Source organism: Equus quagga, chromosome 7 (genome assembly GCF_021613505.1).
Source record: "Equus quagga isolate Etosha38 chromosome 7, UCLA_HA_Equagga_1.0, whole genome shotgun sequence".
Taxonomy (NCBI): Eukaryota; Metazoa; Chordata; class Mammalia; order Perissodactyla; family Equidae; genus Equus; species Equus quagga.
In genome coordinates, this window is record NC_060273.1 from 113449889 (window position 1) to 113477348 (window position 27460).

General features: G+C 41.8%; 1 protein-coding gene across 1 annotated transcript in view; it reads left to right on the forward strand.

Annotated features, from left to right (window-relative positions):
• LIX1 (limb and CNS expressed 1) overlaps positions 1 to 27460 on the forward strand; it is a 47553-nt gene that overhangs the window by 10075 nt on the left and 10018 nt on the right. Inside the window, exons 2-4 of the mRNA XM_046667941.1 lie at positions 6010 to 6170; positions 22651 to 22791; positions 25213 to 25308. Of these exons, the coding sequence (XP_046523897.1) occupies positions 6010 to 6170; positions 22651 to 22791; positions 25213 to 25308 (398 nt within the window). The remainder of the gene's footprint in view (positions 1 to 6009; positions 6171 to 22650; positions 22792 to 25212; positions 25309 to 27460) is intronic.

Sequence of the window (27460 nt, forward strand, 5' to 3'; positions counted from 1 at the left end):
TGAGAGGACGACACAAATATTCAGCCCATAACAGGGTCTATCACTTGTGTTTGAGAAAGCAATCTGAGGCAATGAAATGGACTAAAAACTCTGATATGCAAAGTCAATTCAGAGGTTCAATTGCTTTCTTTACTCTCAGATGTTATAAACTGATAGAAGTCACAAAAATGAACTGGATTTCATGCTATTGTTCCTAGGATCTCGCCAACAGTTCTCTCTCCTTCTACTTCCTCCCACACCCCCAGCCTCAGCCATTTGATATTCTATTTCTTTATAGTAATTTTACCAGTTTAACATCGGTTGCCTTGACAAACGCAAGACCAATAGATGACCTGTGAGTGTTAGACCCTGGAAGGAGGGCTGCTCAGCCTGTCCTGACTCCAGCCTCAGCCAAATTGTTACCCATCTGCTTTCTCTGGGTCTCAAGCTGAGAGTTCACTACCTCTCTCACGTCTGGTGTCCAGATTCACTACAGATGACCAATTTATCTTGTCCTGGCTGTAGATAAAGCCCTTTTCCTTTAGTGTCCATTGAAACAAAGTAGAAACTTTTCAAAGAGGAGTTCACCACACTTTGGGAGAAATAATGCATAGTCAAACAGGATGTGTTCCGGACCATAGCTCCTAACCCTGATGGGGAGGGCACAATCAGGCAGAGAGACTTGACCTTGGCTTTTGCTTGCCCCTCTGCCCAAGAAGCCTGTTCCAAGCCCCTCCTCAGTCTTTTGTTGTTTCTTCTTGTTCCTCTTATGGTCTCTCCTTTAGCCATCTTTCCTTGAAAGAAGGAACTAGAATGGGAGGTCTAGTCAGAGCCCCCTCGGAGGCACACAATTGTTGGATATTACACCATTGCTTGAAACAAGAGCAAGTGTTGGCTAAAGATTGATCATCAGGAAACCTGTTCACATGGACACAGACTGCTCATTCAACATGACAATTCCAAGCTGGAAACGTGTTATATCACTTATCACTTGTATGAAAAAAATACAAATATTGGCCTTTGCTTTATTTGACTTTGTCAAGAGCAAATGTCAGAAAAATCGCCTGTAGGAAAAGGTAGGTGAAGGAATCTTAGAGGAGAGCCTCCTACGCCTCCCCTGCCAACAGCCTCACAAATGCAGCGCATCTTCCACACCTGTGATGACATCCAAATGCTCAACTAATAGTTATTGTGCTCCTACTGTGTTCCAGACATTGTGGATAAAATGATATAATTTTTCCTCCAAAGAGCCTGTCTAGAGTAGAGGTAGACACACACATGCAAACAACTTAGATTCCACTGCAGAGAGTGTCTCAGGATGAACAGAGAGCATAGACCGTGCACTCAGAACGAGGTTAAAATCCCAGGTCTAAGACTTAGTAGCTGTGTGATTGTACGCTGAGCATCTTTTATTTCTTATCTATAAGTTGTGGATGGTAATAGCTGTTCATAGGGGGTGTTGTAAGGACCAAATGAGACAACGCACAGTGCCCGATATATAATAGGTACATGATAAGGGAGTTGAGAAGAGCAACTTCTCCCTACAGCAGAGCTTCTTAAACGTCTTAAACGTGCATCAGATTGCCTGAGAATCTTGTTAAAAATGCATATTCTGGCTCAGTGGTTCCAAGGCAGGGCCTGAGATCCTGCACTGCTAGCAAGTCCCCAAGTGGTATCCATGATGTCTCTCAGAGGACTGCAGTTTCCGTAGCAAGAGTTTATTTTGGTTTTGTCTTTATTTTTAAGGTGCTAATGCTGGAGGTGAATCTTAAAAAATAAGTAAGTGCCATCCAGGAAGACAACAGACAGTGGAAAGAAGGGCATTCCAAGAGAAGGAATGGAAGTATGGGGCCTGCCAGCAGCGTAAGAAGCATGGGAGTGTGAGGGCCCTGGAGGGTGACTTGAGGAGACAAGTTTGGAGTGAGAGAGAGTATCAAGACAAGGAGTCATTGAGCCCGTAGATAATGAAGGACTCACAGAAGGGTTTTAAGAAGATGTGAGTGATTTGATCAGCTATGAGATTCAGAAAGATTATCCTGGAGACAACTGGAAGATAAGTTGGATGGGAGAATGTGGAGTCAGGAGGATATTGTAGTATACTTGGTGTATACTACCAATGCACCAATGAACCAATGCAGGGATGGCGATATGAACTGAGAGGAAGTGATGACTATCGGAGACATCAGGATATGTAACTGACAAATCTTGGGCATTTATTAGATATGGAAAGAGGAAATTAAATTTAAGGTTCCTTCCAGGTTTCTGATTTAGGTGATTGGGTAGAGGATATATCACTTTGTAAGTAATTCAGGAGGAAGAGAAGAGTTTATGGAAAACAAAATGAATTGAGTTTTGGAATATGTTGAATTTATGCGGCAACCAAATGCAAATACCTATTAGCAAAGTTGAAATTACAGGAGAATGGTTTGGGAACTGTCGGCAGCGTATATTATGGTAGATGGAGTCATGGAGGGAGATTCTGTCATTCAGGGAGAACAGCACAGAGAGAAGCAAGAAAAGACAAGAACAAGATTCTCATGCAAATCAACATGAGGGGTGAGCAGAGGAAGAGAAACTCGCAAGAGAGACTGAGAAGAAATGATTACAAATAGAGAAGTAGAATCAGGAAGAATATTGTCAGAAAAGCCTAGAGATATGAGAGTTTCTAGAAGAAATTAATCAGCTGTGTCAAATGCAGTTAGAAGTCAAGTAATAAGAATTAGGAAATAAATAAAATTAGGAATTGGTGATATTTACCAGAGTAGTTTCAGTGGAATAATGCACAGGAAAGCCAGATTGTGGAGGGTTGAAAATGAATGGAACATAAGGAAGCAGAGATAGAAATGTAGAATATGCTTTCTAGAAGCTTGGCTATAACGGGAAACTTTTAATAACTAGTAGCCAGCAATAGTCCCAAGGTTGAGAGTTTCATTGAACTGATGATTGATTCATTCATTTATTCATTTGTCTTGAGCATACCTACAGCTGCTAAGGAGTGAGGAAAGAGGAAACATTTAAAAGGAGGAGGTCAAGAGAATCACTAATAGAACACTATCCAGGAGAAGCAATGCACACTCATTCGAGACTGGAGGAAATAAGCTGGAGCTGGGCACTTGTGCAGATGGGTCACTAGACGTAGGGATGCATGCGTTTGGTGGCCCAAGTTGGTTCTGAAATGTGGAAGGCAGGATCATTGGCTGAGCACTAAAAGTGCAACTGCAGCTAGAAACTAAACTGTGTAGTGAGGCCTAAGCTCAAACTTGGGTGGTTTTCTTTGGCAATACTTGATCCTCTGCTTGTATTTTCTTTGACATTGTCCATGAACCTTGTTGTTGCTACTTCAAAAAAATAAAGGAGCGCGTGTTTCATAAATAGAGCATCCTCCGATATGCTGACCTTTCGAATGCCAAACAGCAAGCTGGCCTTCTTCCCTCTGCACTCCATTCATCTGGTTTTCCAGTCGACAAGAGGAGATAGAGATAGAAAGATGGATTGTGTGTGTGCATGTCCATATGTTGCACTCTTTAGAGGTGATGACATGCATAAGACCATCAAAGAAATCTCCAAGGTTGCGGAATGAAGAATCTGAAGACTGCTACTTTTATTCATGCAGAAATTTTACTTAGTGCATACCTTTGAACTCTTTAATCCATATAGCTTTACATGCCAAAATTCTTGTGTTCGTTTTACCTAGATAATCATGAGTCATCTTCCTACTCCAGTTCTCAGTTGAACATCATTCAACAACAAATTTAAAATAGCAGGCTGATGCGCCTTGTTGACTATCAGAGCAACAGGCCCCTGGCTTTGGTTTTCGGCTTCAGTCTTCAAGACACCTCTGCTGAATTCTGGAGGTCAACTGCAAGTAGAACCACAAATCAGCCAGCTCAAAAATCCTTGTTTTCTTGGAAACGTGAGGGAGGAGAGGATGGGGAGCAGAAATACAGTTCAGGAAATAAAAGCCCTAATTCTATTTTGGGTTACATCAACTGGTAGAAAATATGATTTCAAATATTTTTGAATGATCGCAAAAGCTCTGTAATGACCAATCTCACCTTGACCACTTCAACGTGTATTTTATGGATTAATTCAATTATCCCCTCTCATAGTCTTACATTTTCCCAGTTCCTTCCCCAAAATACTTCTTAAATACTAAACACTGCAGTTTTTAAAGATACACAGGCTTCAAATTCCCTAAGTGTCTCAAGGATTTGCCTGAACTACACACTGTGTGGCTGATCAGTGATCCAGAGAAGAGGTAAAGGAGGCGGGTGCTCCTAGTTAATGGCTTAGAAAGTGGTTGTTCACTGTTGCTGCCTCCAGGTCAAACTCTAAGACTGTCCGGACTCCCTGAAAAATATCAAAGCCTGGAATTTTGAAGCACATCTAGGAATGTATTCAGGAGAATACCAAAGGGCACAGACGCCATGTTACACAAAGAATGTTTGAAAGAACAAAAACTATTTCATCTAGAACGTGAGGAAACCTGAGAGTTGTCTGTATCAGTATGCTTCCATATACAAGTGAGAGATACCCGTTCAAAGTAGTTGAAGGAAAAAGCAGATAGGTTGGTTCAGAGGCTCAAACTATGTCATCAGGACTTCATCTTTCTTTCTCCATCTCTCGGTTCTACTTTCCTCAGTGTTGGCTTTCTTCTCAGCCGTGTTTCGCATTTGCTTAGGCAACGCCACACTTACCTCCTATCACCGCCAACAATCCTAGTGAAAAAGGAGGAGCTCGTCTTCGACATTTCCAACAAAAGTCCTGGACTCATTGGCTCTGAATCACTCGGCTTTGGTCAAATCCCCACCCCTGAGCCCTGGAGAAGACCTGGTGGAAGGAAAGTGGTTCTTTAGGGAAAACTTTTGTGCTAGTCCCACAAAGAGGGGAAGTACATGCTGGGCAGACAAAAACTATGGATGCCCTGCACCACCCTCAGGTATATGGTGGACTCTCATGTGGACAAGGGGATAAAATTTTATGAGCCTCCAGAAATGAGAAGTAGACCACTTGGACAAACCTTACAGGAAAGCAGATTTCTGCTCACTCCCCAAAAGGACCTTTTCACAATTAGAACCATTAGCAGTTGAAACGGGCTGCCTTAAGATGTGCCAAGTGCCAGGTCCTTCCACGTGTTCAGCCGTGGGCCAGATGGGCAGCTGTCAATAGTGTTGTGCAAGGAATTCCTGCATTAGGCAGAGCTTTGCCTACATGACCTGTAAGGTCTCTTTTGACTCTGCAATTCTATTATCCTTGTTAATTTCCACAATTCAATTTGCTGTACAGGATAAACAAACCAACCTAATTTGATCTGGAACTTCTGCAGGCTATCACAGGTCATTTAATCAAAAACACATGGCTATAGCCATTACTATGTTTTCTGAAGTCATCTAACAGACATGGTCCTTAACAAGGTCTCCACATTATTAGTTTCACTTATGGCTTTTTCCAGCCTTCTGCTTATTACACAATTACCTTTCGTTCTCCTTTAGATTGGAGGGGAGAGGAGCAGGAAAGAGTTTTCTTCTTGCTGCCTTTCTCCTCTTAAATCTTACAATGTAATTAAATTAAATGTAATTGTAATTAAAATTACGTTGCTCACATTTTTACCTCCAAATTTGGCTTTCATTTTTCAGGTTTAAGAATCTATGGGAAATGCAAGTGGGGGCCATAGATAATCATAGATCTGGACAAAGTTTATTAAAGAAAGTTTTCAAAGAAGGGAGAGAGAGATTTTTTAATTTGATATTAAAAATTAATTTGTAAGATAAATTTAATATACTGCAACATTGTTAGAACTGGGGTACTAAACCTGAGCCATACTCATGAAGAAATAAACACATTTGGGAAAGAAACACATTGGCTTCTTTCACAACCGAAGGCACCCCCCCACCCCCCGAGCATATACATACATACTCTGTTCTGCTTAAACTGGAGGTGACAAACTACACAATCCAGCCTGCAAATCAAACTGTTTTTGCTGAAGTATGTCCATCCTTAATAACTGATTGTGTTTCTTGTCTTTTTCAGTGAATGTAGTGTCAATGTTACAGGAATTTTGGGAAAGCAAGCAGGAGAGGGCTGCGTTCCCAAGTGAAGGAGTGGTGGTCTACGAGTCACTGCCATCTCCTGGGCCTCCCTTCGTGAGTTACGTGACCCTCCCAGGAGGAAGCTGCTTTGGCAACTTTCAGGTAAGAAGCAACTGTAGATTAGTCAGTGAATGTTAATTGGGTTAAAATAGAGTAAGCCTTTTTATAAAATGATAATATTATGTTGTCTTAGTTGTAGTGAAAAAAGTTGTGCCGTGTTCCATTATATATACAGAAAAATTTGTCAGACGTTCCGATTTTTTAAAATGGAAGTGTTTTATATTAGGGTATCCCCTCATAGTTCTTTATGGAAAATGAGTTTTATAGCATTTTATTTCCCCGATAGCTGCTGCTATTTCCCTCAACATATTCTGGAATAAAACTTAAAGAACAAGGGAATGTCAGCAAAGTCCTTCCCTCAGGGCCCTTCCATCAGTAGAAAGTCTTCACTTTCATGAATTTTGTAATCAAATACTAATCAATCTATTACACACCAAAGCATGGGCCAACAGCAAAGGCTGAGACTCACAGGGCTGGGGTCAGGCGCCCGTGTTAAGCCTGAGTTCTGCCTCTGAATAACTGAAGATACCCTTGGGAAATTTCTTTAACTTCTTGATTTCCCTGACTTTGAGATGGGGAATAATACCCACAGGGTTAGTTGGGAGTCATATGAAATATACATGCAGTGTGTTTATCTGGTACATAGTAGGTATTCCACGTATTGTTTTGATAATTATTATAAAGACTCTTCCAGTTGGTTAAATCTTTATTATGTTTACGATGGGTGTAAATGATGATACATTTCTAGTTGGACATCTACTCACACAAAAACATTTGCCTATACATTAACCATCAGCATGTGGTTATCCAGTATGTGTAACAAATATGCATTGAGTGCTAGGAAATATCAAGCATTGGGCCAAGTAATGAAGATATGGTCCATACCTTGAGGAAATCAATGTACAAAAAAATTATAGTAATTACATAGAGTTATATTGGAGAGTCAATGAAAGCATAAAGGAGCTTTTCAGTTCACCAGTCACCTTTATAAGTACCCCTTCAGTACAGTAAACTCTCTCTTAATTTTAAATAACTGGCACAAATGCCTTATTTATGGTTTATGAACAATGTGAAACTCACGAGCATTCAAGTGTCCCTCTTAACTTTGACAACTGGGAAGCCCGGAGGCAAATTTTCAGCATATGTCTTTGCAGTGTAAGTCTACAGAACTTAATGTCATGTAATTTTTAGGACTAACCTCATACTTGATATCGTTTATATTTCTACCCTTACTCTCCCTTTGAACTTAGTGTGCCTCACTCATTTATTTTATCCTGTTATTGTGTATCTATTTTCTGTTCTTTCAAATCCTTTGTGGAGTAAGGGGAGGATTTAGTTTAATAAATAGACCCACAAACCTATGTCTGCCTAAGGGAAATCAAAGAAGGATTCACAGGAAATGCAATCACGAGCTGACATGTGCACTTAAGGGTGTCTTTGCCAGCTGGTAAAGGGAAGATGACATTCTCAGCATTAGGAACAGTGTGAGCAAAGGCATGGAGCAAGCACTCCCAGAATTTGGGAAGCCGAACTGTGTCTGTGGCAGGGAAATGGTGAGAAATTATGGTGTGCTCATCAAACCATAAGGGACCTTCATGCCTTGCAAAAGAGAACAGGTTGTATTCTATATATCAGAACCCTGAAGGATTCTGAGCAGGAGAGTGATATATTCAAATCAGAAGGATTACTCTGGCAGGAGCAAGGGGTAATTTTAAAGAACTGCTTTCCAAATGTCTGACCCCCCCCCCCCCCCCCCAGCCAATGAGGTCTTGCCTTCTCCCACCCTGCACAGTGACCAGCAGTGCATTTTGACCTCTGACTAATGAAAGTGAATTGTCTGATGAGGATGATTAGAAAGTGGGTCTAGAAGCCTCAGAACAGAACTTGATGGAACCCCAGACACTTCGACAAGGACGAGGGGCAGGGAAGGGGTGAGAAAGGCAGCAACAGGGGAAGGGGTCCCCTAATCCACGTGAGACTGCAGGTCCGTCATGGAGCGCTGTGAGGTGAAGGCTGCTCTCACAGAGCACCCATCAGACTCCCACTCAAGGGAGACCTCCCAGGCAAACATACCCGCCCTGCCACAGAGCAAGGTCTTGCCAGCCACCTGAGCCAATCTGTTTCTCTGTCCATGAGTGCCACTGGACTAAAGATCACCAAACATTTGAGGAAAACCAAAAGCAAAAGAGAAAAAGCCAAGGCAAGCAAAGAAAAGAATAGAAATAATTCAAGCAGCAGAGGACAGAAGAGAGTATTACAGTGAGTTGCCTCAGAAAATTGTGGGAGGATATTTATCCCTAAAACAGCTTTAAAACAAGGAACAAGCAGGGAACAAGAAATTTAAAATTTGATTGCCAAACTGGAACAGAAAAAACAAAGAAAGAAAAGAGGATTAAATGGATGAGTGGACATAGATCACAGCCAAATTAGTACAGGATAAAAAATAAATAGCAAAGTACATCTTCTGGAACTTAGAGCAAAAAGACAAGGAGGTGGAAAAAGATGGTGCAGGAGACAGGGGGATAAATCCTGGAGGTAAACATTGGTCTAATACAAGCTCTAGAAAGAGACAAAGGAAATAAAGGAGAGGAAACAAATAACAGAAGCAATTTTCTTTGAGTTGGAGAAAAGCACAAATTTTCATATTGAAATAGCCCACCATATGCCAAGCAGGATCAAGACAAAAGAATCACACAGCTCCGTGGCGGTGCGGGACTTAGGGACAGCACTCTGCTTAAAAGATGGATCAAGGGGCTCTTTTGACACTGCATTTGTACATTAATCTTGCTGGTTTGTTTTCTTTTTAATGTAGATTGAATTTATATGTGGGATAGCTTTGGGGGAGCCGATGAAACAGGGCAAAAACTGGCAAACCTGGTGAACAAAACCAAAACTATTTCTTTGAAAAGATAAATCTTTGGCATTTCTGAATCAGAAAAAACCAAGACATATTCTACAACAAGCATGAGAAAGGGAATACAATCATAGGAGTGTAATATAAGAATACTGCATAAACAATTATATTAAAAAACATGGGGACCAGCCCCGTGGCTGAGTGGTTAAGTTCACACACTCCACTTCTGCAGCCAGGGGCTCACCAGTTTGGATCCTGGGTGCAGACCTACACACTGCTCATCAAGCCATGCTGTGGTGGTGTCCCACATAGAAGAACTAGAATGAGCTACAACTAGGATATACAACTATGTACTGGGGCTTTGGGAAAAAAAGAAAAAAAAAGAGGAAGATTGGCAACAGGTGTTAGCTCAGGACGAAACTTCCTCACACACAAAAAAGCATACCTCAAAAGAAAAAAAAAAAGGAATTCATCTCCTTATTTAAAAAAATATGAAAATGTAGATGATATTGACTACTTTCTGGGAACTCTCTGTATTATCTTTGCAAGTCCTCTATAAGTCTAAAATTATTTCAAAATAAAAAGTAAAAAAAATAAATAAAAACCTTCCATGACTCCCTATTACCTTCTTGTTAAAGTCTAAATTCTTTATTCTAGTGATAAAATCTCTAGAACTAGCCCCAACTTTTCCTCCCAGCTTTATGTCCCTGAATTTCTCTTCTGACACCACGTGCTTCAGCCTAGCTGTTCCTTCTCACGCCTTGACTTCTTCCAGCCACTCTCACATTCACCCTGGGACCTACTCATGAAGTGCTGTTGCCACCCTCTCTTCGTGTGCAAACTCTGCCCATCTTCCAGGACTCCGCTCAAATGTCACATTCTCCACAAATTTTCTCTGAATCTCCCTGCTAGAAATACCTACCTCCCCTGATTTCCCAAAGCAGGTTTCTCTGTTTCTTCTCTAGTTTTTAATGTTTTGTACCTTATACTCTCACTACTTATGTGCGTGTTCTGTCTCTGTAATAAAATCTAAGGGCCTCAGGGACAGGGTCTGTGTCCTTATATGCCTATGACTCCAAGCACTGTGTTTGCATATAGTAAGTGCCTAATAAGTGTTGTTGAATGAATAACTAAGTGAATGAATAACAAATCCCAAGAATCAATGAAGTTTCTATTTGTCCATTTTTTTATATAATCACTGTTAATTGATATATAAAACAGCAGATACTATTATATAAATATATCAACTAAAGTGTTTCATCTAACTCTACGACATGGCAGGCTAGGAAGGAAAAGTCAGTAACATTAAAATCAGCCGATATTATGTTCATATCTGTGGTTAACGTTCTAAAGTGGATTGATTTGAAACTATTGATTTAAAAAACCTTCTAATTCTCTCTGAATTTAATTTATGCAGAGTAACTTTCCCTCCACCCTATATCCCTGACCTCAAATAACTAAGACTTGGCCATATTCACACCCAGGTATGCATTACGTTTGTTCATGTGTAACAAATACACTCATTATAATCAATCTAGAATATAATGCATTTGACAGATCAGTGAATGAATCTGGAGGATATGAGTCTAGGAAATTCTAACATTCTTGTTCTTGTTTTTATTTTTGCTACCTTGAGAATTATGAATTTCCCAATCATCTCATAAATTTTTGCCCCAAATGATAGGCCTTCCCTCAGGTAGTACCTTCAACAACCTCCTTGTGGTCTTTAAGAAACAGAAAACAAAGTGAAAAAGCTGAACTCTTCAGTGGGGAGGCCTCTTGGTAATCTCTGATCACTTTAGGGTTTCCTTTCCCTTATGTTTAAATCATCATATTTTAAGTTTCTCAGGAGGATTGTTAACATCCTTGCTTTAAAAGATCCAGAATTTCCTGAATCAAGTATGTTTTTAAAATGTGTTTGGGTGGTTGGCTGCCAAATCTGGCCTCTTAACCTATTTGGCTCTCCAAAATATGACTTGAGAAAGGAAAATCAGGAAGGAAAAAAAAAGCAAGAAAATTTCTACTAAAGCAATGTCCTTACACTTTTCTTTGTCAGTTCAGAAACCATCTTAAATGCTATTTTCACCATATAACATTTCATCATGTTTTTGCCAGCAGTTGGCCTGTAAGAGCCTACATGCTCATTCCTGCAATGCCTTTCACATAATCAAATGTCACCCTTGTGCATTGCAAATCATTTCACGATGGATTATTAATGCCAATACCATGTGCTGAGACATGGAGAAACCATTATGCCAGCAGAAGCCTTCTTACTGAGCCGTGGACGTCACCTCCAATGGTGCCAAGTAATTGAAAATACTTGAAGTGGAGTATGGGACTGGGTTGTGGGATTAAACCCTCTGGTTTCATGAAAGCTGTAAGAGATTAGGCTCATTCATTCTTTAGAAAAGTGGTATTCAGACTGAGCTTTAGTTTTCTGATTAATCAAAGGAAAGCAGCCAAAAGGCTCTGATGGACACAAACCACTGGTTTTATGCAAAGAAACCTCCCACTGAAGTAAATGGGAGGCTGGTGTCCAAGAGGACTAATTAAAGAATTTTCAGTTCGTCTTGACACCACAACTGCAAAAAACAAGAGAGCCAGAGGGAAAGAAAGCAGCCGCAAGCCTGTCTTTAAAGCATGTCTTCATAAACTACTGCAGTATAGAAAAAGAGAAGTGAAAGGATGATTCTGCTTTGAATTTCTAAACAGTAAACAAAATGATCTATTGATACTAAATTATCATATTGATAGATAAATTATTTCTAAATAAACTTAATTATAACTTTCAGAAAGTTATATTGAAACACATTAGTACTTCTTGTCTCTTTTATAAAAGAAACCATCTTCTAATGTTACAGGCATTAAGTAGGAATTCATGCTCTTCGGATGGTTTTTTTTACGCCATTTTTGTCTAGGCAGTTAATCCTTCCCCAGCCACATATCATGACCATGAAAACTGGCAGCAATTTCCATTTTTTACAATAAAAGCAACACAAGGGCCATCAGATCAACGTCTGATCCCCCTCTTGATCATCTCAGACAGAAAGCCATTCATTTCAGCAGCTGCTTTTGTTTCCAAATCTAAAAGGGGACATTAATTGAATATTTTATCTTATTTTATATTTTGATCAAAAGGTTTGTGATTCAAGTTTTGTTTTCAAACCAGTGACGTGGTCTTCCATATAGTCTGCTAGAATGATTCGGATTAATGAATTTCATTCCTATTTGGAATAAAAAGCAAAAATTCCTTTGCATATAGTCCTAGGCCATGCAATTATTATGTGTATAAATTGACTAAAAAATGTATCCCCCTGGCTAAAACATTGATGTGATAGCTCGATTTATTTGAAGTGTAGGACACTAATTCGTTGGAGTATCCTATCTTTTTCACATAAATATTTTGTTGTTCCTGTTAAAATTGCTTCACAGAAAATACATACAAGTGTTGAACACTGGAGTGGGGAACTTTGCTGTTTGCGTAATGCCAGGCACCACATGAAATCGAGACATTTAATATTTCCATAGGCAAGCTGTTGGTTGTTTTTTTTTTATTTTCAAACAACATTTGGTGTTGCATAACAGGCTACACAGTTGGGAGATGTAAGATGGAACATGCGGAGGAGATGAGCTCCTTGCAAAGATCTCTTTCTAAAAGGCCTTTCATTTTGTGCCACTTACTTTTCAAACTAAAGCCTTTGCCTATGAAGATATCTAGAAAAACTACTTTTGCAAAGCGCATACTGCCCAAAAGAAGGGTAAGGGTGTTTAATTTTGTTTTGTTTTAGTTACTTAAGACAGTAAGCACTCTTCATCTGGATTATCAGATATAAAACACAGGTTTCATACTTTCAGGCATTGAATGATTCCTCTCAAAGTTCAGGGAATTAAAAGTATATTTAAATCACAATAAACTATGTTTATAAAATTAATTTTTCCCAGGAGAGAAGAACTAAAAGAAAATGTGATTAATTCTTGACTTGACTAAATGGAATGGTAATGCTCTCTTTTTGCTGAGCGTTAAATAAGGCCTAGCCCTAACATTCCATGCCCCAAAGAGAGATTTAGTTCCTGCCATAAAATCAAGACTATTGCCCTGCACTAATGCGGTTTTAATGCCAAATATTTCAATTTGAAATCAGCCGTGACCTCTTCTGTCTCTAGAGTTGTCTACCTTGACCCAGATGCACAACACACTATGCAATGTAACTTAACTTCTAAAGGAAGTATTTCCTGGTAGAAATCTCCACAGGAAAGCATCTTGTTTTGCAACTAATGAGACCCAAAGATAGGAAGGTCAGTTATAACCCCTTCCTATTTGACAGTCGTATGTCAGCTAATGATCCAACTTTAATGACTTGCTCATGAAACTGAGAGTGCATATTGTTTTAATGAGAGCTTTTATTTATTCCCAGGCCCCTTCCCTAACTTTAATCTGTGTCTTTTCTTATCCTGCAAAGTGAATAGAGATGCTTGACCTCCAAATAGAACAGCAGAGTGCAGTGAGGGCAATGCTTGGGAAAAAGCTCCCTGGTCAATGAAGACTTGAGGCTATCTCCACAGGATTCTGCCAGCCCCTCATTGATAAACTTCAGGAAGATGCTCACTGTCTCACCAGTTGCTGAGCGAGGAAGAAAAGCTGGCTGCACCTTTCCCCTCCATCCCTCTCAGTGCAATCAGACCCAAGTCCTTTCACATCAAAGCAACTATAAAAATAAACCCAAACTTTGAGCCCTGATCAATTCATCTTGTCTTCACCTTAACTTGAAAAAACAAAAAGAAAAAAAGAAAAAAGGGAAAAGAAAAAAACCTGAAGCAGCAAAACACAACATGGTTTTGTAATAGTTACCAGGGACCTTGGTCTGGGGATGTGTGTAGAATACCATTTGCAGCAGAGGTAAACGAGGAGGAGGCCAGGTGGTTTGTATTAGAAAAATAACATTCTGACCCACCATGTGCATAAAACGTTTCTTTCAGTTGACAGGAACTGGTGAGTTTTCTCTGAAAATTGGACTCCCAGACCAGTCCCCTCCCCCATACCTAGCAAAGACCCCCCATTCCCAGTGCACACAGAGCTCCAAATTGTTCCCAACGAATTTGCAGCCAGCCTGACCTACGGAGAAAGAGACACGATATTAACTTGGGTGACTGAGTTTCAACGGTTGCCCTCTTTCACATCACCATCTGGAAGGGGGAAAAATGCTAATATATCCACAATTAGATAAATTGGAACACATGCAAATGTTCATGCTTAGAACAGGGCAGTCGAGGTCTTAAAGAACTGAAAGGGGGACAATTAGCAGCAGGGCCTGGTTTATGGCATTCTTTGTGCTGATGGCTTGCTGTCAGGATGAAACTGAGGTGTTGGTGACACTGACCAGAGCTGGCAGGCCAAACACATAAACTCTGCAAGTCACTGCCTGAGACTTGGACTCTGAGGCACAAAAGCAAAATGTTCCAACCACTTGAATGACAGACTTGACAGCCGAAAGGATTTGAGCAAGAATTCTCACTTCTCACAGAGTGGGTTTATTTGATTTTGCCACCTGCACCATCCCAGCTTGGGGTGATCCCCTTGGGTACGATGTGCTATTGATCGAATGCCACCTAAATAACACTGACCTGCCCTTGACCCCAGGGGGGACAGCACCTTCAGCTTTGAGCGTGCATGTAGATCCAGTCTATCACATGTGCTCTCACATTGCTGTTCTTATTCAAAAACCTTGCTCCTCACAGACTCCTTTTCAAGTCCTTGGCTATCATTGGTACATCCTGAGTAAAGTATGCCTACTTTGGTTTTATACATTTTGGATGTGCAGACCTTTTTTTTCTTGGATGTCTTTAAAATACAAATATGAAAAATTCTTAAGTCTGACGTTTAATATGGAGAGAAGTTAGTTATATCGATGTCTTTCCATACGCTTCCCTAAAGAAGGCACTGTAGTTGGGATGTCTGTACAGAAAAATTTTGGGATTCAGAAACAGCTATTCAACACACGTATCCTACCTATTTTCTAAAATAAATCATGAGAAAAAAATTATTAATCAAATGAGGGCTTCCAGGGAGGTAACCGTTCAGAGTATAAATTATGTCAACCTGGCTAGAAGGTGTTCCTATGAACAATAACATACTTATCAATAATTTTTAAGTATTTAATAAAGAATTAACAATAAAACTAGTTTCTTATTAGGCATTTCTGTTTTTATAACAGGTGCATGACTACCACAATTTTATTTCAATTAAGTTAGGAACTTACGTATATCCTAAAAAATTGGCTAGCCACTATTTTATTTTGGGACAGCCTACTGGCCCAGAAATTAATCTTGGTTGATTAATCTTCCATCGCATAGTGTGACACTTTAGAAAACCATCACAGAAGAAATAAAAACTGCTGAGCAAAAAAGGAAAATTGAAACCTCACTTAGTTAGGTCCATAGTGCTTATAGTCTTCCTATGGGCCTGGTTTTAGAAAAATTATCCTAAAGGATTATTTTTTCAACCTGAACGCTGCTTTCCTTGCATCTTGGGTAGAAGCAATTTCTCTAGTGAGAAATTAGCATTTTTGTTGTTAGCAGAAGGGGATTTGCCATTGTGATACTGTGATTTATAAGAAATATATATTGGGTCTTCATCTTCGTTCCTAGCACAGAGCTCCTGAAAACCTGGGAATTCCATAAGTGAGAAGAGTGATAAGGGTATTTTTTAATTCATAAAAACGCCTTTTTACCACACCTGAGTTTATGTTAATGAGTTGACTTTCAGAAGGCCCCTAAAGATGGTGGCTGCTGCCAGGGGAACGAAGCATGTGATTAGGAGGTTCAGCCCCAGCGTCTGATCTCCTGGGAGGGGAGAGGGGCTGAAGATTGACTTAATCACCAATGGTCAAAGATTTAATCAATCATGTCTAAGTTATGAAGCCTCCTTAAAAATCCTAAATGGTGGGATTTGGGGAGCTTCTAGGTTGGCATATATTTGGAAGTGCTGGGAGGGTGGTGCACCCAGAGAAGGCATGGAAGCCCTGAGCCTCTTGCCGCATACCTTGCCGTGTGCATCTCCTCCTCTGGCTGTTCCTGAGTTGTATCCTTTTATAAGAAACGAGCAATCTAGTAAGTAAACTGTTCACCTGAGTTCTGTGAGCCATTCTAGCAAATGATGGAATCAAAGGAGGGGGTTATGGGGGCCTCTCATTTGCAGCTGGTTGGTCAGAAATATAAGTAACAACTTGGCCTTGCAATTAGCATCTGAAGTGGGACCAGTTTATAAGACAGAGTCATTAATCTCTGAGATCTGATGCTACCTTCAAGTAGACAGTTTCAGAATTGAGTTAAATTGTAGGACAGCCAGCTGGTATCAGAGAATTAGTTGGTGTGGGGGGAAAACCCCATAAATTTGGTGACCAGAGTATGGAAGTGTAGAATGTTGTAGTATAGTAGAGGAGAGAGTTTTCCTTTTCAACCAGGAAGCCTATGAAGCTTCCACATAGGCTCCTTCTAAATCACAATGCCAATTTTTCTTATTTGGAATTTCATATTGTTTTTCTTAAACAAGATCTCCCCAATTGTGCAAGCTTCAGGCCCCACAAAACCTGGTTCTGCCCTTGCCAATTAGTAATGAGACACAGAAAGGACAGAACCTAGGGCAACATTCCTCTAAGGATAGTCCTGGATCTACCTGCCTCAGAGTGACCTGAAAAACTTGTTAAAATGCACACCCCTCATCGCAATCCATCTGACAAAACTCAGTAGGTCAGATTGGGGCCTGGGAGTGTGCATATTTAGCAAGTTTCCCAGGTGTTCTCACTATGAACACTAAACGTTTTTTTTGTTGTTGTTTTGTTTTGTTTTGTTTTTTAAGAAGATTAGCCCTGAGCTAACTGCTGCCAATCCTCCTCTTTTTGCTGAGGAAGACTGGCCCTGAGCTAACATCCGTGCCCATCTTTCTCTACTTTATATGTGGGACGCCTACCACAGCATGGCATGCCAAGTGGTGCCATGTCCGCACCTGGGATTCGAACCAGTGAACCCCAGGCCACTGAAGCAGAATGTGCGCACTTAACCACTGCACCCCTGGGTCAGCCCCAACACTAAAGTGTTTGAACTATTGCTTTGGACTCCTGGCCTAGCCTTAGTGATGATCTTCATAGTGTACCCTGTGTGTTCCTAAGCAGCTTATTGGTGATTTAACATCCAAAATAAAATACAAGGCCAGAATGAGCTGGTCTTGGGAGAATTTCTTATCCATTGGAGCTGGGGAGTTTAATTTAAATGACTTTTGCTCTTGAAGAGTTACCAAACACTTCTTAAAATTGTCAGACAAGCTTATGTGGTGAAATCTCAAATTCTCTTGGCCCCGTTCTTAATCAAGGAGTCACTTCCAGCCAGCACAAGAAACTTTCTACGGGGAGTGACATTTGATCTTCTGGTCTAGCGAAAGCTGGCCTTTCTCTCTCCATTTTCCTTCTCCCACAGTCCAGGTAGAGGAAAGCGTTGAAAGGACAATAGGAAGGAAGTGGATGTTGAGACATCTGTCAGCACGTTCCCCTCCTCACTGAGCACAGTTTCTTGCCACAGTGTACTGCTTCCTCCATGGCCTTCTCTTCTAAATGAAGTTGAGTTTGTCACGTGGCCATGGGAGGAGATTCTCTTAGAGTCTTGTGTCAGAAGGACCCATGGAGTATTAAGGTTGGAGCTTTGGCTGATGTACTGTACTGACTTGAGGAAATGCTGTGAAACTTTAGCCAAAGTATGTGTTGTCTCTATTCTAGGTGAGTGACCATTTCTGTGACAAGCAGAACAGCGTAGTGGTCAAAACCCTGGGCTCTCAAGTCAGCCAGACCCGGGGTTGGATCTTGTTTGGCCACTTTTTAGGTTATTGGACCTTGGGATATGTAACCTGTTTTCTTATCTACAAAATAAGGATAACAACAAAACCAACCTCATAGGATTGTGGTAATGACTACATGTGCCAGTAAACATAAAGTGCTGAGCTCAGTGCCCAGCATATAGTGTCAGCAATGGAGGTTACTATTATTGAGCTCTCCCTCAAAGGTGACTGAGAGAGTTCCTAATTACCAGAGATGAGCAAAGCCTTTGTATTAGTTATCAATGGCTGTGTAACAAATTGCCTCAAAACTTATACTCATTGTCTCACACTGTTTCTGAGGGTCAGAAATTTGGAAGCAGCTTAGCTGGGTCATTCTGGCCCAGGGTCTCCCAGGGGCTGCAGTCAAGCTGTCAGCAGAGCTGCCATCCTCTGAAGGCTTGATCCGGGCTGGAGGATCAGCTTCCAGTGTCACTCAGGTGGCTGTTGTCAGGCCTTAGTTCCTTACCGTGTGCCTTTCTGTAGGACTGTTCACAAGATGGCAGCTGACTTTTCCTGGAGCAAGTGATCCAAGAGAGAAAACATGTGTGACCAAGATGGAAGCCACGGTGTCTTTATAACCTAACAGCGAAAGTGACATTTCATGACTTCTGCCATATTCTGTTGGCTACACAGACAAACCGTGGTGCCGTGTGGGAGAGGACTGCACAAGGGTGTGAATGCCAGGGGGCAGAGGGCCCTGGGGGCTAAGGCAGAGGCTGGCCACCACTGTCTTTAAGTAGTTTTCCTGAGCAGTGCCACAGACGCACTTATTTTTTTGCTTTAATTTTAGATTAGAGTCAGGAGGCTTTGAAATGATTATAGTGGTTTATAATCTACCAGCAAATGAAAGGCATCTGAGCATCAAGATAAATGTCTGAGTGGGGTCTGCTAGCCACTTGAAAAGCATGTGGCTCCACATGCCTAGGAAATCCACAGCTGACTTTAGTAAAATCTCGACTATTAAATATTCTGGCCCTGCACTTTCACAAAGTGCAAAGGACAAAAGTTGTCTCTCTGTATTAACAAGGAAGAATGGTTGGCGGATAAGGCACGGTTTACAAATCTGTATTTATGATTGGGGTCTGGCTGAAAAACAGCAAGAATAAACCATACAACCTGGGAAGTCTAATTCTAGCAGGAAGTTGCTTTGAAATAACATCATACTTCATTCACTCCCCAACTGATGTCTTTGACGACCAGTTTGGACACATCAATAAAACGTCCTGTCACTTACCATATTTTATTTTCTTGCAGAGTTTCCCACTGTTTGATGGTAATTCTAACAGCGCCTGTTCTTACAGCAGAATCACACTCCGATTTCGATTTGCCAAGTAGATTGCTTTTGGCTAAATTTCTTGCCCAAGCACCGGTCCTTATAGTTTGAGAGGGCCCATTAAGAAATCCCTAAAGAAAAATATGCAGCTTTTACTGGCTTGGATTTGTAGCTCCAAAATTTAGAAAAAGGCGGCTGGTTAACATTATAGACATTTTGAAGTACTTGTCTTTCAGAAATGCAAAGAACAAGGGCCAGAAAAGCCCTTTGATGGCTCAGAATTTATTTTATTTTATGTACTTATTAATTGGTACACTTTCTCCCCCATTTTATCCGAAGATTCTGTACACTGAAACAATAAAATAAGTAAAGACATGTGTCTGCTCTGAAATCTCAATATTGGTTAAGTCTCCACGGTCCCTTTTCCTGCTTTCTGGGGAAAGGCTCTTGCTGTTCCCTCAGCCCCCCGGCACTTTGATCTCAGAAGCGATGCCATTTGGTTGTAAATGTACGTGGCGCCTTTGATCTAGTACTTAGCTGGTCTTATTTAAAATAGATAGCTTCTTTTATCTAAGCAGTGTTTACGAGGTCTCTCTCTGTGAAAGATGGTTTAAATTGCTATTATTTAGATAGAAAGTTATATAAAGTTTCTTAAGAGTGCCCAGATCTGAATCTAATTCTCTAAATTCTAAACCCCCAATGGCACGATTATAGATTTCATGAAGCAAATTCCTATTAAAATGAGCCACTCCTACAGATGTCGGGTAATATTTGCAAAAACTTTGCTTTTTAATGGGGAAGTGATTTTCCAAAGAATAATAAACGTATCCTACACAGAGGCAAAATGGTAGTCTCAGAGTAACTGAACTTGAAGGCCAATTATCCCTTTGAAATTCATGTATTAATATATTTTTATATTACTGAGTTATGCCTGCGATACAGGGTATATTGAAGTGGGACTTTTTAAAAATAATAAGTGTATATCCTTAATTCTCTTCTTTAAGAGAATTTCTTGAGCATCTTGTCAGGTGCTTTAGTGACTTGTGTTGGAAATTCCTAAGCTGTGTTCTAGTATTCTTTCCACAAACTATGCTGCAGGTGCAGAGACACAAAGATGACTGAGTCACAGACTCTGCCCTTAGGTTGCTCACAGTCTGGGGTTAGGGGGCAGAGCACTAGTAGACAATTACACGGTAATGTGGCAAGTGCCTCTCGTGGACAGTGGCCCTCCCAGCGTGGCCTTGGGAGTGGTCAGGGAAAGCTTCCTGGAAGAGGTGGCACCCAAGCTTCAGGAAAAGACTGCTGACTAAGAATTCAGTGTCCTGTAAATTCCCAGCCAAGTCCATAATGCAAAGCCAACCTATACGCCCAGGCCCCCTGGTTTACTACAGATGCCCGAGACCTTGGGAAAGGTCTAAACTTGGAATGGCTTTGCTGTGAGAAGCTACCCCAAAGCCTTCTTGCTAGTCCTTCCACACTCAGGAGAAAAACTCCAGACTACTTTTCACATAGATTTTAGAACTTCAGCTCCATTCTTCATTTAAAGGCGATGTGGGAAATCTCTTTGTGCTGTAAGTGAAAATAGCTGCCTTTAATTGTTCTGTTTTGGTAGGTTCCAGACATATGTTTTTTCCATCCTCCATGCTGTTATGTCCCTACCATTTCAAAAGTCTTGTCATTATTTTATCCACGTATTAACCATGTGCGAGGACATCCAAGAGCTGACCGTGGGAGTCTGGAGGATGCTCAAGAAGTATTCAAGGGACCCTTCCCAGGCCTGGAGGTTGGGAGAGAGGCAGGAAGAAGTAATCTGTGGTCAAGCCCAGGATCATCACAATAGTAGTCACAGCTGTTCTAGGAGGGAGGTCTCAGGGGGAAAGTGAGAGGGGGCTGGGGGGCCTGACCTTAGGGGGCTCAGCCTTGGTTTGTGCAGACGGAGATGGAGCCAAGAGGCCAGCCTCTGGAGGATACAGAGCACGAATCTGGGATGTTCCTGGATCCGTGCAGGCATGGCGAGCATGGCACAGATGAGGTAGGGGCAACGATGTGCTGAAAGTAAACTGAACGGGTTTGGCTTTTTCCCAGTGGTGCTACCAAGCCCTTGAGGCAAAATGAAACTGCAAGATGCAGTGGGATCTTTGGTACTTGCCCTGTTCTTTCACATCGGTCACCAAGCACTACTGATTCTGAGAACCATGCATCTTAGGTCGTAGGAGCCATGGAGCTCAGAGAGCCTGGCCTCCCCATCTGTCCAGTGAGGAAACAAGCCCCAAAGTTCAGGGAACCCAGGTCTCAGTCACTGAGTGGCAGAGCCAGGGGTGCCTGGCCACCCTGTTGACCAGGACCCTGGCCTGGTCTTCCCTTTGTGGGGTTTCTTTCCCACTTGGAGTCCTAGAGCAGAGTCTAGGACCCGAGACAGTTGCCAGGAGCCTATGGGAGAGAGACCATCACCCCCGGGGTTCCTCCAATAGGTGTGGTTCCAGGGCCAGTGCGGTTCGCATAGGGCTTCATCCCTCCATCTGGACCCCCAGGGTCCACACCAAGTCAGAACTTGAATAAGAACATTGTAGTTCATGAGAAAAGAGATGGAAAAGAATCAGGATACCCTGAGCAGACCCGTGTGAGCCACGGGAAAGCCAGGCTAGAAGGATGGAGAGCAATATTACATTTGGGAGAAATGAAATGCTTTTTATGAGTTACTGATCATAGGCTGCCTATGGCCCTTAACTTCAGGAAGGCCAAATGGAGCGTGTCCCATGCAAGCTGCGTGGACTGAGAGCAAGTTGGAAAGGGTGGTCCTCAAGGAAATCAGGGGACTTTTATTAGAGGAAGGGGGATAAATGCTGGAAAAGGGAAAACAACAGATTTTGACAGCAGCACCCTTGTCCTAACCTGGAGGTAAAAAAGTATAAGACTGAGATGTTCTCGTAGAGTGTTACCGTGTGCCAGGTTTTCGTAGTACTTCTTGTCTATTACCTAATTGAGCCTACCCACAGTCCTAGGATTCCTATTTACAGAGGAGGAAATTGAGGCACAGAAAGACTAACTTGCCCAAGGTCTTTCAGCTGTAAGTGCCAGAGCTGGGTTCTGAAGCCAAGCAGTCTGACTCCAGAGCCTGGGTTCTTAATTATTGTGTTAAAAGTATCTCCCATTTTCCGTCTTTCCTTACATTTTTTGTTCTCTGAAATAAGGATTTGAGGACTCTGATAAGGAATGCAATCACCTAGCACACAACAGTAGCTATGATTACTTTTATTATTATTTATTAACAGAGAACACAAAGCCTCTGGTGCATAGTAGATATTCAATGACTGAAATAAGACACAAAGCATTGGAAGACCAAGCAGGACATTTGCGTGGGCTCTAGGGCTGCAAGAAAATCTGCATGATCTTCAGCGGATTAGCAGTGGGTATGAGAATAGGTGCAGACAGCAAATGCATGAATAGAAATATCCAGAGACCCACTGAGGCAGGGACGAAATGGTAAGATGCTGAATCCTTTAATGACTCCTTTTCTCCATCCCTTCTCAAGTGCTGCTTAAGTAGAGCTGAGGCCAGACGGGATGCAGCGAAAGTGGCCCTAATCAACTCCCTCTTCAATGAGCTGCCCTCTCGCAGGATCACCAAGGAATTCATAATGGAGAGTGTGCAGGAAGCGGTTGCCTCCACCAGCGTGAGTACCCACCAGGGCAGGGAGGAGCTGGCTGCACTGAGAGGACTGAAGCATTGGAATCTTGGGAGGTGCTAAAATGAGCAAATTTTTAAAGAATTTTGCAAGTTTAATTTCTACTCATTAAATCGTTAATTTTCAGAAAAAGAACACTCGGGGTAGAAATCACAAAATTGGAGTTGGCTCTCTATTCCACATCTCAGTAATATTCTTAGCCTCCCTGGATCACAGTTAACCAAGCTTTAAATCAAGGTGGATAATTTGATCCCCCTTGATTTGTTCATTTGAATGTTTACTGTTTGAGGAACATTGTTTCTTTTAGGGCTTGAGAACACATGAAATTGAATACAGCTTTAATTTAGAGATAAAATCATTCATTTTCTCCCGAACTTGACTAATCCCAAAAATTATCTGAAGTGTTCATTAAAAATGCCAATTCCCCAGGGGCCAGCCCAGTGGCATGGTGGTTGAGTTCCCACACTCCACTTCTGTGGCCCAGGGTTCCCAGGTTCAAATCCCAGGCACAGACCCATGCACCACTCATCAGGCCATGCTGTGGTAGCAGCCCCCTTACAAAACGGAGGAGGATTGCCACGGATGTTGCAATTGCTCAGCGGCAATCTTCCTCAAGCAAAAAGAGGAAGATTGACAATAGATGTCAGCTCAGGGCCAATCTTCCTCACTTAAAAAAAAAAACAAAAACAAAAACAAAGAAAAGTGCCAATTCCCCAGCCAGCACGGGGTCCTGCAATCTGTATTTTTAAGGAAAAACTGACTGCTTAGATATGGGAAAAGCCATATGCTCAGTATTTGTTAGCTTTTAGAATTGTCATGCTTAGTATCAACTACTTCTTTCAGAGAGCTTTGAAAATTTCTGTAATGGACGTAATTAAATGCAAAGTGCTTTAAGAACAAAAAACTATGGCTTAGAAATTTAGGTTGACGTTTTCTCAGCAATCCAGAAGTAGATGATGTGCCCCGTGAATTATCTAGAGCTCCTGATCCTTGTTACCTCCTAACTATAAACCCTGGAGGAAGCCTTGGGTCCTCACTGTGGCAGGTGTCTCCCTGGTGTGTAGGCCAAGGGCAGGAACTTTGAATTACCAAAGAGATTAGCCATCTCCTGGCTTCACTCTTAGCAAGGATAAACCCTATCTGAGGTTTTCATTCTCTGAGTCCCTTAATCTGACAAGAAAGGGTCTGTCACTCTGGAAAAACTGCTGATCATGAAAGAGACATTATCACACTAGCAGTGGCCTTTTTGCCCCTTTTCCCCTCATAAACGCTCTTATCACTCAGAGGAGAGATAAGGAAAGGGGCAACGGACAGAGTGGTTGACCTGGCAGGGAGACGGCAAGGAGGCCTGTTCTGTATCTGCTCTGAGGATGAAAGGAAGCCTTTCTTTTCTTCCCCTGTAAATTTCAAGTGCCTTTGAGGAAGAGAAGTTAGGAAAATGATGCCTGATTTATATGTGTGGAATTTACTCAGGAGCAGGGAGGGACCCTCTGTGTAAATGTAATTTATCATTTCTTCATGGAAATTTCTAAGGAAAGAGAATATATATGGTTTGCAGGCTTCTGGATGGATTTCCTCTGGGATATTTAAAAAGCCAACATAAATATTTCAGCAGCAGTGTGTTAATGTTATTGCATTCAAAAGCCATAAATTTGCTGCTATCTGATGCTGGCAGTTGTTTGTGCAGTCTCACGAAGACATTGCCCACCTTCCCAGGAATCCAAGGCCGTGGGATATTGCAGGGCAGGCCCCAGTGCCATTCCAGAGCTCGCGTTAGCTTTTTACTGCTGTCCCCCCTAACCAACTTGAACAGGAATTTCATTTCTACCCAGCACCCACCCACCTTGTTTCCTAAAGACTAAGTGGTCCAGAAGTGAAAAAATATAAACCACGATCCATGTCTCCAGGCCGAACACCAGCATACGATGAAAAGCTCCCATTAAGAGTCATGGTAGTAAAATATGAATGCTCCATACCACCAGGGAATTCTTTCCGTCAGTTACATAATCTTGCCTGGTTATCACTGGAATCAGATGGAGCAAGGTAGGCCGTTTCAAGATTTCAGTAACACACGAAGGGAGCCTCCGAGGGCAACCACTCAAACACTAATGCCACGACTAACAAAAACAGGAATCTCTGCTTTGGGATAATTCTTCTTTTAGCAAGTACAGAATCAGTCAACATTCTAATCAAAAGCTAGATTCAGATTGATTACAAAATCCTCTTCACTCCGAGTCATGGTGAGCTTAAGGATTTTACTCCAAATCAGCTGGAGACTCCGTTGTAGAATGCACACCCGAAGGGTTAGCACAACAGAAGGCTCTCTGTGGGGCACAGGATCAATTCAGGAACACTCAAAGAAGAGGAGGAAAAATCCGTAATATTTTCCTTTTTTGCTTCCTTCCCAAGGGCACACTGGACGACGCAGACGACCCCAGCACCAGCATCGGGGCCTATCACTACATGCTGGAGTCGAACATGGGGAAGACCATGCTGGAATTTCAGGTACCCGGCTTCCTGTCATTTGTTTATTTTGCTTCACAATCCAGGAGCCCGGGAGTATGCCACTCTTATCACGAGCATCTCCTGTCCCGAGAATCCACTCTTTTTTTGTTTTGGTCATTTTAATTTAACCCTCTTAGAATCCAGCACGTAGCTCTCTCTTAGGCTAAACAAACACAAGTCCCAGTCATTGCTTTCTTAAGGGAAGGGAAAGACTTGAGTCTCAGAAGCAGGTGGGAAACACCACTGTCTTAGGACCCTGTAACATTTCACCAGCTTCTCAGTACAAAATTCCCCCTTAAACCAAATCAAACCATTGGAAGTGTTGATTGTGACCATTTGGTTCTTAATTTTCAGAAGTCATAGATGAAGGTGCCTGCAACGTATCTTAAACAATGCCCCCTCAGTTCTGGTATTTCTGTTAAATAAGACCTGCCACCTCCTATCGTTAACTAACACCAAAAATTTAGCAAGCTGTGAGCCCTTTTCCATCTGCTGCTGACAAGGAATAGTACAGCTGAGGAACTATATTACCTATTTTTTGCAAATAAAATAATTGCATTAATAACAATAAGAATGATAATAGCTGGTCCTTACCAAGTGCTTACTTTCTCTTGCCCTGTGCTAAGCATTTAGCAAATATTTGCATAACTTAACCCTCACAATAAACATATGAGTATTTATGATCCCCATGTCATCATTGAAGGAAGTGTGCCATGTAGCTTAGCAAATGGTGGAGCCATGGTTCAGACCCAGCAGACTGATTTCTGAGCTCACACCCCCCGCTATTATTCTATATTGGGCCAGACAGATGAAAATTCAGTAGTGATTGGGCATGAAATGTGTGCCCTCTGAAAAAACTAAATGGGATGCAGTTGAATATCCACATACATGTAATGATAGTAGGAATCAGTATGCAGTGTTAGAATGAGGAGTCTTTACCCCTAGTATTTCAATTTTTTTAGGTTAGATTCCCAGAAGTAACCAGAGATTAGAGAGTTAGATTCCAAGAAGCAATCAGAGACATAAAGTTTTATGGACAAACATGTTCATCATGGTATAATTTACAACAGTGTTACAGCCGAGGCCTGAAGCCACCAGCTTTCAAATACCTTCCTTGGTAACTTTCAGACTCTTTTCCTGACTACAGAGGCATAGCCACTTCTTAGGTGGATATGTCTCTCCTGCCCATTTTGAAAAATCAATACTTTTTCTCATCAACCCCTTGTTTGAAGCAAAAACACTCTTTCTTCGCCCTGTCCTGGGAAGATCTGGGTCATCTGTTTTCTCCGTAAGCAGCCGGGGTCTCGCTGACCCTTGATGTTGCTGGTCTCGGTTTGGAAGAGACCAGGTACCCTTAACACCTCCCCCCGGGAGAGGACGGGGTGGCCTCAGCTCAGCCTTTGGAGCGGGCTGACCAGCCTGTCTCTGCTCCTCACCTCTCAACCCGTTTCCTCATTTGTCGGTAAGCCAGGAAGAATAGTAGTGGCGCCACCTCACAGTGCCGTTGTGAGGATTAGATGGGACAACATAGAAAGAGTCCAAAACAGTTCCTGGCATGTGGTAAACGCTCACTGAAGGTTCACAACTGTGATGATCTATATTTCTGAAGAAGGGCTGCTTTCCTGGAAATGCCAGAAGCTACCGGCTGGGTTCCCTGGACAACTGTATCTAACCTAAGGGTTCAGATGAGGACGGGGTGGCTACCCCCCACTAAATGCTTCAGGGCTATTGCTGTAGAAGAAAAGAGTGGAAGTGTAAAGGTCCTGTATTTATTTATTCATTCTCTAAAGTCAGGGAAAATAAACAAACGGGAAGAGCACGACGTGAGAGAAAGAACACAAACTCTTAAAATTCATCCAGACCTGAGTGTGGAGCCTGCTCTACCAACTGCCCCCGGTTACTGTAGCCATTCGGAGACTCTGTTTTCCCATCTGTAAAATAAGATTCAGAATGCCCATGCTGTAGGACTTTTGTGGGACCATAATATGACATTCATAAAGCATCTCGCACAGTGATTATTCCAGGAAAGAGCCTCATATATATTTTAACCCCTCCCCTCTCAACCCTAACCAGAGAATATCATACTTCATTTACTATAGAATGAATGTTGCCAGCCGCTGTACACGTAGTAGCTCGTGTGTGATTTAGTAGC